Source organism: Pseudorca crassidens, chromosome 20, assembly GCF_039906515.1.
Source record: "Pseudorca crassidens isolate mPseCra1 chromosome 20, mPseCra1.hap1, whole genome shotgun sequence".
Classification (NCBI taxonomy): Eukaryota; Metazoa; Chordata; class Mammalia; order Artiodactyla; family Delphinidae; genus Pseudorca; species Pseudorca crassidens.
In genome coordinates, this window is record NC_090315.1 from 61,569,841 (window position 1) to 61,585,484 (window position 15,644).

At 63.2% G+C, this 15,644-nt stretch overlaps 1 protein-coding gene across 1 annotated transcript in view; it reads left to right on the top strand.

Annotated features, from left to right (window-relative positions):
- Nucleotides 1–15,644, top strand: part of ZFPM1 (zinc finger protein, FOG family member 1) — a 69,658-nt gene that overhangs the window by 40,404 nt on the left and 13,610 nt on the right. The window contains 1 exon segment of the mRNA XM_067717879.1: nt 10,445–10,578. Within this exon segment, the coding sequence (XP_067573980.1) occupies nt 10,445–10,578 (134 nt within the window).

Sequence of the window (15,644 nt, forward strand, 5' to 3'; positions counted from 1 at the left end):
ACCACCCGGCCTCCACCCAGACCCTCGCTTGCCCTCATGCCCACCCCTCCTGCCCATCTGCAGCAGAGAGACGGCGCTCCGAGGGACAGGAGGGTGGGGCCCGGGGACACAGGGAGCAGGGTGGGCCACCGGGCCAGCTGGGAGGCGGTGAGCTGGAGGCTGACCGGAAGGAAGGGCCCTCGGTGGCGGTGGCGTTGGCTCCTGGAAAAACAGGGTAGGGGCCGGGAGGCCCAGGCTGATAGGAGCCTGATAAGCTGCTTGCACGGGAGGTGTTTTCTTTACCTTATCTCACCGGTCCTGCTTCCAGCCCATCCTCCTGGACCAGGCTGGGCTGGGGAGAGCCAGGGGCCCCCACCCATCCCTGTTCTCAGGCCGCAGGGTCTCCCAAGACCAAAGGGCCAGGGACTGCGGGGCCCTCCGCCCACTTCACAGGTGGGAAGGCTAAGGCCCAGGGACCCAGGGCGCCTTTTGTTTTTTAAGCTTTTTGAGAAGGCTGGAGAGACCTCAAGGCCTCCCATTTTGAGGCCCCCGGGGAGCCGCGGTGCTCAGGCTCTGTGGGACGAGGGGCAAGGCTCTGACCCGGGTGGGGATGGTGAAGGGGCCGTCAGAAACCTGGTGTGGGGCTGGGCCCATGCTGCGCTGTTGGCTATCCCCAGGCGGTCCCAGCTCCACCATTAGCTGGGGCCAGGGTTCAGCCCGATAAAGACAGGCTGTTGTTCTGTGTCAAAAAATCAATAATCCCCAGCGATGTCCCAGTGATAGGAGGAGAAGTTCACGGCACCAGCTGGCGGGGGCGGAGGGGGGTGGGCAGGGCCAGGGCTCCAGAACCTGGGGGCCGCCCGCCCTGCCCGGCCATTACCCAGCTGGCTGGTGGGGCCGATCCACGGTGGACTCCAGGCCCAGGGCGCAGCGTGTCCTCCTCCTTGCCCACCCCCCATGCCGCCTCTTTGCAGATGGGAAGCTGGAGCCCGAGGTGAGGCTCTGGGCCTCTGTGCGTCCCGGGGTCAGGGGAGGTGAGAGCAGACAGGAGGAGGACCGCCCCCGCCCGCCCCCTGCCCAGCCCAGCAGGACCAGATGCCCCTTCTCCCAGGCCTGTGGCTCGTCAGCAGGGCCCGGGCGTGCAGCCAGTGTCGTCCAGACTCAGGTGCTCACGGGGGTCCACTGGGCCCAGGCGCTTTTAGGACACAGCCAGCTGACAGTGACCCAGGCCCAAGGGGCTGACATTCTAGCGGAGAGACTGGGAGTCAGTAGAATACACACGTGGACTCCACGGTGCTGGACGTGGTAGCAGCTCAGGGCACCGCAAGCCGGCAGAGGTGGGGAGGGGTCGGCAGCCGATGGCGGTGCCCCAGTGCACGCGTGAGGGGACTCGGGAACACAGGTCCAGCCAGGGCGTGCCCCCAGAGGGCCCTCCCCAGCCCGGGCCCTGTGACAGGCACCGTGCCTAGCGCCCATTGGCCCACGTTGGGCCGGCCGCAGTGCCGCCCTGCCAGCCCCCTCTGCCGTCGGCTCCAGGAACCTCGCCTGCCTGCCGGCTCCACCCCACGCTCGGGCTGCCCCATGTGACGCAGCCACCGGGCAGAGCCTGGCAGGAGACGGGAGGCTGACAGGCAGCAGGTGTGGGGGGCAGGTGTGTCCCACCCCGAGGGAGGGCCTTGAGAGGCTCTCTCGGGTCTGAGCTCTGGAACCCTCTCCAGTGCAGCCCCTGCCACCGGCCACTGTGAGTGCAGGGTCTGTGGGCAACTTCTTAGGAAGGACATTCTGGGCTTGAAGCCCTTTGAAAACCTCTGGCCTGGAATGAGAAGGCCACCCCGTCCAGGCAGGCTCAGGCTCTGCACAGCCTGCCCGGCCCGGAACTCAGGGGGCTGGGTGCCGGCAGAGGGCACCAGGGCCAGCAGAGAGGTGTGAGACTTCCCCAGGCGGCGGTAGGACCAGGGACATCCAGGGGCCGCTGGGGGCAGCTCCCAGGAACGTCCTCTCCTCTGACGTTCCCCGACAGGGAAATGGGCGTCCATCCATCTTGGTCACGGTCACAGCTCCAGAGCCGGGCCCTCAGTAACATAAACAGCACAACAGTGATGGGGCGAGCTTGGCCGCAGGATGGGCGCGGGCTGGGGCAGCGTCCTAGGGAGAGGTGCTCACCGTCCGAGGGCAGCAGCAGGTCGCGGCCCTGCAGGAACCAGAGCCTGGCTCGGCCATGGTGTCCGCTTCCCCCAACGAGACCAGAGATCCCAGGCCGTACGTGACATCTGGTATTTAACCTGTGACAGCCAGTCCCCATTTTCATGTGTGCCCTCAACTCATAGCTCCCCGGCCCCTCCAGCTTCCTCTCCCAATTCTGGTCCCTCCTGCCAGGGTCCGGGCCCTCCGAGGGGCTCTGTGGGGACGCCCGGGCTGGTGGAGACCCTCACCCAGCCCCGGAGAGCGCTTGGAGGATTAACAGCTCAAGTGGCTTTGCTCCTGAGCCAGCGCTCACGTGCGCCCACGGCTCCCTCAGCCCGTCTTCCCTGGAGGGTGCACGTCAGCTTGTTCCTGCCATCTAGGCTGTGCTGTCTGCCGTGCGGTCGGGGTCCTGGGGCCGGGCCTGTGTGCAGGGCTGGCGTCGGGAGTGTTTCCTGCCCCACTCAGCTCCGTTGCTGCCACCTGTGAAATGGGGATGGGACTGTGCTTGGGGTCCGGAGCGTCCGGCCCCTTGATGTGCCAGGTTTGCTGTGAGTGACGGCACAACGCCCGCACTGGGGTCGTGGCCTTGGGGTCAGAGGGATCTGGGCTTCACTCTCCTGTGCTACTTGCTGGCCATGTGACCTCAGACGGTCCCTTGATCTCTCCAACTGCTTTTCTCAACTGGAAGAGAGCAGAAGAAACGGACCGCACCCATTTTTACCCCAAGCTTTTTTAACCATGTTCCCTTGACACTTTGTCCCCATGAGTCACACATGAGAGCCGGAGTCTTTCCAAAGGCGCCGTGGTCACTGGTGACACCCAGGGTTAGGATCAAGCTCCGCCCCTTTTTGTTTCCTGATGTGGCATTCAGGTGTGGCCTGATCCAGGGGACGGGCCAGTGCCCCATGGCCCTGGGTCTCCTGGTCCTGGAGCCCCAGGCTGCATGGGCCTGTCAGCCTTCTTCCTGCCCTGAAAGGCGGCACAGCGCAGAGAAAAGCCTGTCGGCAGCCAGGGTGGGAGTCTCGCCAGGGCCTGGGCCTGGGCCTGGGCAACCAGCCCAGATGGGAGAAGCTGCACGGCTCCGGCAGATGTGCGGGCCGCCTGCGGAGCAGCTGGCTGCCCACCACGCACGGTCCCGCAGCCCTCCGCATGCCCCAGGGCCCAGGTCTCCCCCTCCTCGGGGCCTTCTTGCCCCGTCTGTAAACAGGAATCAGAAACGGGCCGACAGGGTGGAGCCCAGAAGTGGGGGTGTCCCGAGGAGCTGATGGGAATTTGCTGTCTGCTGGCCGTTTCTCTCCAGGCCCCATTTGCCCCCTCCCGCCGGATCACGGGAGGGTCACACGCGAGCAGGGCCTCGCATCCACGCAGACGAACCCTCCCCTCCCAGCCCAGAGGCTCCATGACCACAGAGCAGAAGGGAGGGAGAGCAGCCCCGGGCCTTGAGTGTCCAGACGGGCCCCCGCAGCCTCGGGGGCGCCCGCCCCACATGGTCGGGCTCTCGCCTCTCATGCCGCCCAGGAGGTGGTCTCCTGTGCCTGCCCGGGAGCCCTGTTCGGTGTATCCACGAGATGAGGGCTCTGCCCCGCCACGGGCAGCAACCCCACAGCGCACCGGGGCCGGGACACCCGGGCAGACGGCTGCCGGCGGCTGCAGCTGTGTTCCGCTGCCGCGGCACTTGCCGTGGAGGCGAGCACGGTGGTCACGTGGCACCACGCCTGGGCTGCAGGAAGCCCGTCAGCGCTGAGAGCAGCCACTGGTGTCGTCTGTTTGGGGGATGGGTCCCCCCCAGGCCCAGAGGGGCCGAGAGCCTGGCCAGGGTTGTGCAGGGACTGCAGCTCAGCCCAGCCGGCCCCCTGCCAACTTCCCGTGGTCACCGAGCACCCACCCTGCCGGGCCCTGCCCTTCGGCCCTGCACCTGTTGTGTCATGTGACCTTGCAACGAGGGAGGTGGGCACTCTCATCCCCCACTTCACACGAGAGGAAGCCACGGGCAGAAAGGGACACGCCCTGGTACCGACCCAGGTCCTGGAGCCTCGGGGCTGACGGGGGTCAGGCCTCATCCCCTGGCAGCTGGGTTACTAGGAGCTCCCTCCCCCCGCCAGGCATCTCAGTCCCAGAAGGGCAGGGACAGCCCTGTTGCTGAGAGCTGCAGGACAGACACCACCTCCACCCCCTGTCCCCTTATCTCTCTGTCTTCCTAGGGCCTCAGCTGCCACCCAGTCAGGACGGTCAAGTTGGGGGCAGGAAAACGGCTGGGCTTGAGAGCTGGTGACCATGGGCAGGTCCCACCACCCTCAGTTCCGGACCATGGGGGGCCCGGTGAGCTGCATCTGCAGTGGGAGGGGCTGAGCCAGCATATGAGTGAGCAGGCCAAGGGGACAGCGAGGTGGCTCGCCCCGCAGACCCCCACTGACCCCGCTGCCTGGTCTGCTGCGTGACCTTGAGTGAGGTGCTTGCCCTCTCTGGGCCTGGTTCCACGTTGGTGGAACCCCTCGGGGCCCACAGCCTCCCAGCCCGCCCTGCTCTGGGCCCAGGCCCTTGGAGACTTCTAGAACCCTGCGGGGGGGGGGGCCTGCTCACCCCTGGCGTTTTCTCTCCCTCTCTCCTTTTTGTCTCCCTTTTTTGTGACTTTTATCAAAGGCAAACAGCGTGATCCTGAGATAGGGCCACTCCCGACAAAGCCAGGGCCAGCTGGCCCCAGGGAGCCGCAGGGTGGGGCCGGGCGGGATTAGATAAGTGGGTGCTGGCAGTGACCCCAGGGTGGGCGCCCACACGCGGATCCCAGAGCCCACTGTCCAGGGCGGGGGCTGCCGGGCGGCTGGCCTTTGTACCCTGGAGGCCAGTGGCCATTAGCACAGAGCCTGGCCCCTGGAAGGAGGGGCCAGCCGGCAGGGCGCAGGAGGCCTCCCTGAGCTCACCAACACTCCTGCAAACAGCAAGGCTACCCGGCCAGCGCTGCCAGCCCGCCTGCGGGGCCATGGCTCGGTGAACCTGGGGCCTGGGGGGCTGGGCTTGGTGGGCCCCGGAGCCAGATGGGTCCGGGTTGGAGCCCTAGATTCTCTGTCAGAAAGGAGCTCAGGTCTGGTGGGGTGACTGCAGCCCTTGCTGCGCAGCCTGGAGCAGGTCTCGAGCTCTCTGGGTGTTATTGAAGGAGGGCGCCAAGGGCTCCAGAGTGTGGGGCAGAGCCAAGTCTGAGGGCAGCTCCGTGCAGCCCTGGCGGGGCCGTAGGCCTCGGGACACCCGGGCGCCGGGGGAGAGGAAACGCGGGGCCGGCCACGCCGACCGACAGGCTGTCTCGACTCTCGTCGCAGCCGCCAGCCCAGCAGGTGAACCGAGGCTCAGCGAGAGCCGGGCAGAGGCAGGCAGGACTCGGCCCGCTTGTTGACTGCAGACCCCATTTCTGCCAGCCGCCACCCCATCTGCTGGGCTCCCAGGATGGGGTCCTGAGCCTGGCCTGGGGCGGCGATGCCCCGTCCTGCCTCCTTCCCCTGGCCCCTCGGGACACCGTCGAAGGGTTTTAAGACCTAAACAGGTGTTTAAATCGCAGAAATGTGCAAAGGCTGAATTTTCTCATCCGGATCCTCGCAGATGCTCGGGGGTGAAATTGAATCCCAGCGCGGCGTATTTGCTCTGGAAACGACGTGTGTGGGGTTGTACGACAGAATAACTTAGGCTTTGTCCTGACTGTGCCGGTAGTGATGGCCCGACCCCCGTGGGGAGGTCCACCCAGGCAGCGCAGGGCTTGCCCCCTCCTCCAGAGGAGACCAGGCTGCGGATGGGGAAACGTGAGGGCAGAGCAGGGAGAGTCAGCCCTGCAACGGGAGAGCGGGGGCTCGCCTGCCGCCCCTCACCTCCCCTGCAGCAGCCTCTCCCCGCCCTCTTCTCTGTCGCCTCCTTCCTATGACTAGGAAGACCCAGAAGAGGGTGTCAAGGCCCTGGCCAGGAGCATGCTGGGGCTCTGGTTCAAATCCTTCCTGCCAGCTGTGTACCTTGGGCCTCTCCTCTGTACGCTGGGGGGAATAACTGCGGCATGGCTGGGAGGAATCCCTGTGAATTACGCCAAGCGCTTGACCAAGGCTCGATAAACAGAAGCCAGGAAGTGTGTTAGGACTGGGAGTTCCCAGGGCAAATGGCATCGCCCCTGCTGTCCAGCTGTGGGGACGGAGGCCATGGTACAGAGGTCAGGGAGCACTCGGCCACGACCTCACCGGAGCTGGAGTTCTCTGTGCCCCGCTCTGGAGCTGGGAGGAGGAAACAGAGACATGGGTCACAGGAGGCTGCCAGGGCAGAGGACATCTCCACCTGGAAGTCCACCCTGACTGGCCCACCATTGGAGCTGCCGCCACCCATGTTTCCTGGGAGCCCTGAGGGCAGAGGCCATGCCTCCCTCAGCTCTGCCCCAGGTACCCACGTCGAGTTTTGTGAGTCCAGAGGCTGGGTTCTGGCCCCACCTCCGGCCCGGGCTCGCAGTGTGGCTTGAGCACTCCTGGGCCTCCCTGGGCCCCAAGTTTCCTGTCAGTGTGGTTGGGAGCTGACCACTTCCATGGCCACCACTGTCTAGGTCCTCCAGCTCTTTCAGAGGCCGTTTAAGAATAGCTGTGTCTTCCTGTCTGTCACTCTCCCAGTCAGCTCCCATCCCCAGCTCAGCATCTCCTGCCCCCAGCCCCTTCCTCACTCATTCATACTTTCATTCATTCTCAACCTTGAACTGAGCCCCCACCAGGTACCCAGTCTGCGAGGAGTAGGTGGCCTTGCCTCTCCTGACCCCCGTTCTTTGGGATACAGTTTTATTTCTTGTTGGGAGAGGGTCTCTGATAGGTGCTAACTGGGCTTTAACACCTGCTTGACTGTGCAAGGGGTTGGGCAGGAACTGGGAGCTGGAAATAGTTTATCTGAGTGGATGGATGTTGAACATCACCAGGGCCACCGTAGACAGTTGCACAGGTTGTGCACTGCACAAGGGCACTGAATGAGCTGGGGCTGAGATCCAGCCATGTTCCCACCATGGAGCCAGGCATCTGCTATGGCCCTGCATCCACCCACATGGGGTACCCTTTCTAATGCCCAGCCTCTGAGGGACGGCCTCCCCTGGACCAGGGAGGGGGCTTCCAGTGGCGACCACTGCGCGATCCTCAGCCCACATCGCTCAGATCCCTGGCCTCCCTGCCTTTCCCAGGCCTCGACCATCCCCCAGCAAGCCCTGAGTGGTGGGTTCTGCCCCGTCGTGCAGAACGGCCGCCTTTATCAGGAGCCGTCCTCCCTCTGGTGGTGCGTGATACCCAGGAGATGGAGTGGCTGCCACGGGAAGCGCCAGCCACGCTGTTATCTGGGAGCTGGGGCTGCCAGCCCTGGGGCGCGATTAGGGGCCACGGCAGTTTGTCTGTGGTGCAGCGTGGGCGGGTGTGGAGGCTCACTGGCTCTGCCCCTTCCTCTGGGGGGCTACCAGTACTGGGGATGAGCTAGGGCCAGGGCTCTGAGAGAGGGGCCTCAGGACCCCACAGGTGCAGCGAGCCAGGGGTAGACTGGGGGCCTGGGGCTGCACCCCACCCCCGCTCACCCACGGAGTGAGCTGGGCCAGCCACCTCCGGCCCCGCCGTGTCCCTGAGTCTGTGTGGGACTTGGCCCGCACTGGGGAAGACTGGACTGAATTCCCCACCCCTCTGCCCCCCAGGAAGGTGGGCACCGGCCTCAGATGGACGGCACTGTCTCGTACTGGGGGGCCCAAGCCTGACAAGCCAGGAACAGGCCCTGGACACTGAAAGGAAAATATGTGACGGCAACAGAGGGAGTCGTGGTCACTATCCCTGGCTCGTCTGTGGTCCTAGCAGCACAACTGAAGTCCAGAAAGGGTGTGGGCCGACCCCATGCGGCTTAGCGCAGGTCTGGCTGTCTGGACGGGCACCGGCCATGGTGTTGGGAAGCGGGATGATTCCGCCTTGACCCCACCGTCCTGAGGGGGCGGATGGGAAGGGGCAGGTGGTACCCAGCTCAGCCCACGGTGGGCTCCCCAGCCAGCCTCAGAAGGAGAGCGTGGACCCATCGGATGGCTGGCCAGACCATTTGGATGGACAAGTGAATGCCCAGCAAACCTGCCTTTAGACAGCCTCTCCCCACACGCCCACGCCCTGGGGCCAGCTGGGCGGGGTACCAGAGACCCAAATATACCCAGGACAGCAGCGGCCCGGGCTCAGATCCTGGCATCCCACTGCCAGCTATGTGGCCTCTCGGGGCCTCAGTTTCCTCATCTGTATTGGGGGGGGACCAGGAGAGGGCCGACATCATAGGGCCATTCGGGCAGGAACGGGCGACCGCATGCCGGCTGGCACCCTGCAGGCCGGGGGGGGGGGCGCCATGGGCAGAGTCCTGGCTGGGACCCTGGCATCCTGGGTGCACAGGTAGAGGACACGGCCCCTTGTGGGCGGGCTGCAGAGTGACATGGCCGGCCTCTGTCCCCCTCGCCGCGGGGCCGATAAAGGGCGCCGCCTCCTGGCCACGTCCTGGTCCCCTGCCATCTTATCTGCCCTGGGAAAGACAAGGACCCAGTTAGAACATTGTAGCCGGGCCTCCTGGTGTATTTACACGTTATCTGTGCCATTAGGCCGGCGGTTATCTGATAATCGGGCCCATTAAGGCCACAGCCCGCCCGATCGGGGATCCAGGAAGCGGGGCCAATGCAGCAGCGCTTGCTCGGGGCCCAGGCCAGGCCACGTGAGGCCTCTGTGGGCCCAGGCAGCCCAGGTGGCACCCGAGGCACAAGGCGGCCCCTCCTTCCTGGGCAGAGGGTGCGTGGCCTGGGGAGAGACTGCCCTGGGAGGGCACGGCCACCATCATCCCCTCGGCTTTGAGGACACTGAGGCTCGAGACGGCAGGTAACGTGCCAGGTGTGCGTCTCCCAGGGTGGCCCGGGCAAATTCACACCCTTGCTGCCTCGAAGCATCAGCAGTCTACTCTCTCACAGCTCTGGAGCCAGAAGTCCCGGATCACGGCATGGGCAGGGCCGCATTCCCGCAGAGGCTCAGATGCAGCGTCCCCCCAGCTGTATCCCACCAGTCCCCGCCTCGTCTTCAAGTGGACTTGTTCCTGTGCCTCTTTTTTTCTGTGTGTCTCTTACGAGGACATTTGTCATTGGCCGTAGGGCCTACCGGATAATCCGATGGTCTCACCTTGAGATCCGATCTCAGTCACATCTGCAAAGACCCTTTGTCCAAACAAGGGAACATTCCCAGGTTGCGGGCCACGTCCAGCCCCCCCCACAGGTCACGTGGGTCGTGCGCTGAGGCCGGGCTGAAGCTGGGAGCCCACCTGCAGACCGGTGCGACCCCAAGCTCCCTCCCCGTGAGAAGGACTGTGGTGGCGCTCCTGGCAGAGGCCGGTCTGTCCACGTCAATGGAACCGAATCCTGCCGGGGGCCGGGCACAGAGGCCACTCCCCTAGCTGACACAGGAGCCACAGCCCGGGCCACGCAAGCTGGCAGAGTCCGGGAGCTTGGCCCTGATCACAGCACAGGTGGCCGCGGCCTGCGAGCCTTAGGCCCTCAGCCGGGTGACAGGCCGCTCGGACAGGCAGCCGCCGACCAAGGGCCTCGGCAGGAGTTGGGTCCAGACCTTTCCAGAGAGCAGGCGGGGGTCCTGCAGGGAGTGATGCTGGCGCTACCCGAGCGCAGTCCGGCTGTGCCGAGGGCCTCGGCCAGCAGTGGGCGGGGCAGGGGAGGAACACTTGGCTCCAGGCCTGGCTCCCCATGCTGGGCCCTGTGCTGAGATGCTAAGAGGATTGGGAGGTGCGGGGTCCCAGCATTTCACAGCTGCCCACACGGTCGTGCTCTGCGGATTCTGGGGCTCAAGCTGATGGGAAGGGGCTGGGAGGACCGTGTGGAGGGGACGGGAGGCGGTCTCAGCGGCGTCATCATCCTCCACTCTGCCTGCCCCCACGTGAGGCAGTAGGGGTGACCCGGCTCCATGTGTGCGCCCTAGGCTGTGCAAGGCACACGCGTCCCAACACAGCCGCCAAGGTCCCGCCGAGCGGTGCGCCCACCTGCTCAGTGCAGCTGCAGGCGCCTTGCTGTCCTATCTCTGCGACCTGCTGTCCCCCAGAACAGGTCTCACTTCAGGGGCTGGCCTGGCCCCCAGGACCCGGCACCAGCCACCATCCCCGTAACCTGGGCCAGGGCCACCCTCTCGCTTCTGCCCTCAGCCCCCCAACTGCTCCTGGGGGGGCGGGTGCCGCAGGACGGGCTGGACCTGGAACCTGGACCTCCTCACACCTCTGATCTCTCTCCCCGCAGATGAGCTGAAGCTGCTGCTGCAGGACGGACAGAGGTGCGTGCGGGCTCGGCACAGCCTCGCCGAGGGCCTGTCCTGGGGCCCATTCCGCGGGAGCATCCAGACCAGAGCCTTGTCCCCCGGGCAGGCGGAACCGGTAAGGAGCCCTGACCCCGGCCGCAGCGGCCAGGACAGTGTCTGGCCCAGGGCACGGGCCCCGTCAGCCCCCTGAGCCAGGCCCGGGCTAGACTCCCGTGCAGAAGCAACTGCCACTCCACGTGAAACATGTCAGGAGATGCAGGGAGGAGTTAACTGCCTGGGAACACAGGGAGGGCTGCCTGGAGGAGGTGATGCGGGGCCTCTGGGACCTCGGGGTGACACAGGGAGGGCTGCCTGGAGGAGGTGAGGCGGGGCCTCTGGGACCTCGGGGTGACAGGGAGAGCTGCCTGGAGGAGGTGAGGCGGGGCCTCTGGGACCTCGGGGTGACAGGGAGAGCTGCCTGGAGGAGGTGATGCGGGGCCTCTGCGACCTCGGGGTGACACAGGGAGGGCTGCCTGGAGGAGGGATTCTTTCAGCAGGCACTTAATGAATGAGTAGACGTTGGCGAGGCAGAGAAAGAGAAGGGCTTTCAAGGGAGGGAAGCAATAAGGAACCAAGTGGTGGGACTGGACCTGGCCTGTGGCCTGTGGCTGGGGAAGCAGGCAGGGACTGCCCCCCGGCACTGGGCTTCACGAGTGGGGCCACCCCTCGTGGTAAGCGAGGTGGTTATTCGTTGCGTTTCTGCGCCTGTGGCCCCCAGACGACAGGGAGAGGGTGCTGCCTGAGCGTCTCTAGCGCGTGCCGACGACCACTGGGCTGTCGTTTGTCTCGGGGTTGCTGCTGAGCTGCTCTCAGTTGTTGGCAAGTTGGTGTGGTGTCCTCTCGCAAAGGGTACAAATGCTCATTTTAAAATACGTTTCGGTTAAGCAAGGGCGTTGACGTATGGGAAGCAAGTGTGGGGCGGTGGAATGGGCACGTACGGTGTGGTGGGAACCGGGAGGGGCCTGTGCTGGATGAGAGTTCATGGTGACGCTTGCCCGGGAGGCCGGGCAGCACCCGGGTTGGTCCCCTCAAGCCCAGGCTCAGGTGCCCCAAATGTGCCACGGCCTGGGCCCTTCTGATTCCTAACGTGGCGTTCAGGTGTGGCAGGTGCCCTGTGACGCTGGGCCTCGTGGGCCTCTGATGGGCCTTCGCTGGCAGTGGCGGGGCTGTGGGGGGGCTTCCCGCCAGCCCTGCGCCTGGAGGCCAAATGCTGCCTTAACAGCTGGGACTTGGCCTGCAGCAGGGCTGGTAGAGAGCCGTGGGCAGGATCCCCGGCTGCAGCTCTCGGACTACAGCTCACAGCCCGCACCCACTCCCGTGTGCAGTGAACCCTGAGCCGTGGGTCACGCTGCCTCAGAACCTCAGCGCTGGGGCCCGGGCCTCGGGAGATTGGAGACGTCTCAGCTGAGGCCCCTGGGCTGCCCACGCTGCCTCTCCCAGCTGAGTGGCCAGGTTCAGAGGGGCGGTGCTCACCCAGACCACTCAGCCAGGGGGTGGGAGCCGGCCCAGGACCAAGGGCCCCATGGCACAGGGTCCAGGTCCTGGGGTCTCCTACCCTGTGGCTGTTTTGCCGTGTGCCCCCAGGCAGGCCTCCACCTCTCTGAGCTTCTGTCTCCTCGGCCTTTGGGACCTCAGCGGGGGGACCCAGGGGAGCCCTGAAGGGTCCTTGAGACCTGCAAGTTCCTGCAGGCCCTGCAGCCTCCCCGCAGAGGAGAGGGTGGGCAGAGCAGCAGTTCCTCTGTGACGTGGTGGCCTCCCAGGGCAGCCGGCGGGTTAAACGCAGTGATCCACGTGTGGTGCTTACCCCAGGGCGTGGCTTGGCAGGCAGCACGCCAGGGAGGGATGACCCTCTTGCCCCGTGGCCCCAAGCAGGGAGAAAGCAGTGGGAGCGCCAGCGTGGATTTCAGCTCCTTGGAAGGAGCCACATTTTGGCTCCATTGTGTGACCAAGGCTGTGGTATTTACAGCAGTCTCTATAGGCAATGAGCTCCCCGTCACTGGAGGTGTACAAGCAGCAGTCGACTCTTAAGAGAGAGGGTAGGCCGTTGGGGGGAGTTAAGAGGAGCTCCGTGACTCTCGTGTCTGGACTCTCAGAGAATAGCCATAAGCAGTGATGGGACAAAGCCGGGACGGCTGAGGACTGGGGAGCTCAGTGTGTCCTGAGCGGGGCCTGCACCTCTCTCCTCTGCTCCCTCCTTGGGGACAGTCAACCGCTTCCAAGATGGACAGTTCCAAGTGCGTGTTCGAGACGCACTGCTGTGCGCCCGTCCTTATACTCGGCCCCTCGTTTTCTCCACCCACCATGAGGCGGGTACTGCTGTTCCCATTTCCCAGATGAGGAAACTGAGGCTCCAGGAGGTTAGGTAACTTGCCAAAGTCACCAGGACCAAACAGCAGAGGGGAAATCACTATTTTCCTAACCACAGAGACCCCTGCAGGACGGGGATGGGGGGCTGGAGATGCCCGCACCCCCACCCCCAGGCCCTCCCCTCCCGCCTGCAGCCTCCTCACCAGGGGTTTTGTCCTCCTTGGGCCCAGGGCGCAGGTCAGCCTGGGGAGACTTGGCGTGAGGTTGAAAACCCTCTCCAAGCGGAGAGATAATCCAGGGAGTGCGCCAGAGAAGCGGGCCTCTGAGGCTCTGAGGCTCTGCAGAGGGGCCCAGGGAGGAAGGAGCTGCCTGCTCTTCCCTGCAGCTTTATCTCCTGCAGAATTAAATCCTTGATTAACCCTTATCTCCCCAGCAGGCACTATCTCCGCCTTGGCGCCGAGTGTCCAGACACACGTACAAGATGATTGATTTCTTAAAGATATGCGTGCCTTTCCGATACTTCATTTATTGTCTAAATATTTTCGCTAACATTTCAGCAGGCCCCTTATCGAGCTCAGCTGATGGGCCCCGGTTCTCTCCCCCGTGTACCTCCCGCCCCTGATCGTCCTGTCACCCGCCAGGCAGTTTGTCTTCGCTGTTTGGAGAGGGAAGCGGGAGAGGGGCGACGCTGGGGTGTGGCAACCCTTTCCCACTGGTCTCCTCAGGCCCAGGCTGCTTGCAGGCCAGAGGGGAGGCAAGGAGTCTCCCCTCACAGTCCCTGCACACACTGGGCGTCGGGGGCGGTACCCCAGAAAGGACACAGCACGCAGAGCCTGCCAGGAGTCGAGAATTGGTTCTGACACCAATTTGCTGTGGGACCTCAAGGTCCCCCAGGATCCAGGTTCCACCACAGAAACCCAGGGCTTGGAGGTGCAGCAGTTCTAAAACTTGTACCCAGCTGCAGAGGAAATGTTCAGGATGGATGGATGGGTGGTGGGTGGAGGGGTAGATGGTGGAGGGAGGGATGGATGGATGGAGAGACAGGTAGATGGAAGATGGATGGGTGACGGTAGATGGCAGATGGATAGGTAAAGGTGGGTGGATGGTGCATGGACTGGTGGGTGGTGGATGGATGGTGGATGTGTGGATGTATGGATGGATAAATGGATGGTGGATGGATGGTGGGTGCGTGGATGCGTGGATGGATAAATGGAGGTGAATGGGTGAGTGGTGGTGGATGGATAGGTTGGTTAGTGGATGTGTGGATGGTTAAATGGATGGTGGATGGGAAGATGGTGGATACATGAGTGATGTTTGATGGACAGATGGACGGTGGATGGATGGGTGAATGGTGGATGGACGGGTAGATGGATGTGTGGACAGAAAGATGGTAGACAGATGGGTAGAAGGTGGATATATGTACAGGTAGATGTTGGATGGGTCGGTGGGGACAGGTAGATGGATGGATGAGTAGAAGGTGGATGGTTAGGTGGATGGTTGATGGAAGTGTGGATGGTGGATGGACAATTAGAAGGTGGAAGGATGGGTGAATGGTGGACACAGGGGTGGATGGATGGATGGGTGGATGGTAGATTGTGGGGGATAGTGGATGGACAAGTAGAAGTTGGATGGCCGGGTGGATGGACAGGGGAGAAGGTGGCTGCATGGGTGGGTGATTGGATGTGTGGATGGATTGGTGGATGGTGGGTAGAAGGTGGATGGAAGGGTGCATGGTGGATGGATGGGTGTGTGTGTGGAGGTGTGGATGGATAAATGGATGGCAGATAGACAGGGAGAAGGTAGATGGACGGTGGATGGACTGGGAGAAGGTGGATGGACAATGGATGGTAGAGGGATGGGTGGATGGATGGGTGGATGGTTATGGAGGGGCAGTTGAGTGGATATTGAATGGATAAATAGATGGTGGATGGACAGATAAATGGCAGATGGATGATGGACAGTAGATGGACGAGTAGCCAGTGGATGGGTAGGTTGGATAGATGGGTAGCCAGTGGATGGGATGGTGGATAGATGGGTAGATGGATGCATGCACAGGTAGATGGTGAATGGAAGGCTGAATGCTACATGGATGGGCAGAAGGTGCATGGATGGCTGGATGGTGGATGGACAGGTGGATGGTTGATGGAGGAGGGATGGTGGATGGCCAGGTAGAAGAAGGATGGTGGATGGTAGATGGATGGATGGACAGGAAGATGATGGATGGACGTGTGGAGGGTGGATGGAAGGGTGGATGGTGGATGGATAATCAGAAGGTGGAAGGATGGGTGAATGGTGGATAGATGGGTGGATGGATGGACAGGTAGATGGTGGGTGGATGGATGGATGGTAGATGGATGGGTGGAAGGTGGATTGCAGGGGATAGTGGATGGACGGTGGATAGTAGATGGACAGGTGGATGGTTGTGGAGGATCAGTTGAGTGGATATTGAATGGATAATGGATGGTGGATGGACGGGTAGAGGGTGGTTGGAAGGGTGTGGAGGATGACGGGTAGATGGTTGTTGGAGGAGTGCGTAGATATTGGATGGAAAAATGGATGGTGGATGGACAGGTAGATGGTGCATGGACGGATGGATAAATGGTGGATATGTTGATGGTGGATGGATGGGTGGATGATAGATGAACGAGTAACAGGTGGGTGGATGGATGGGTGGGCAGGTGGATACGTGGATGCATAAATGAATGGTGGATGGATGGGAGGTGGGTGGAAGTATGGATGGACACATAGATGGTGGATGGATGGGTCAATGGTAGATGGACGAGTAGCAGGTAGTGAATGGTGGATGGACAGGTAGAAGGTGGATACATGGGTGGA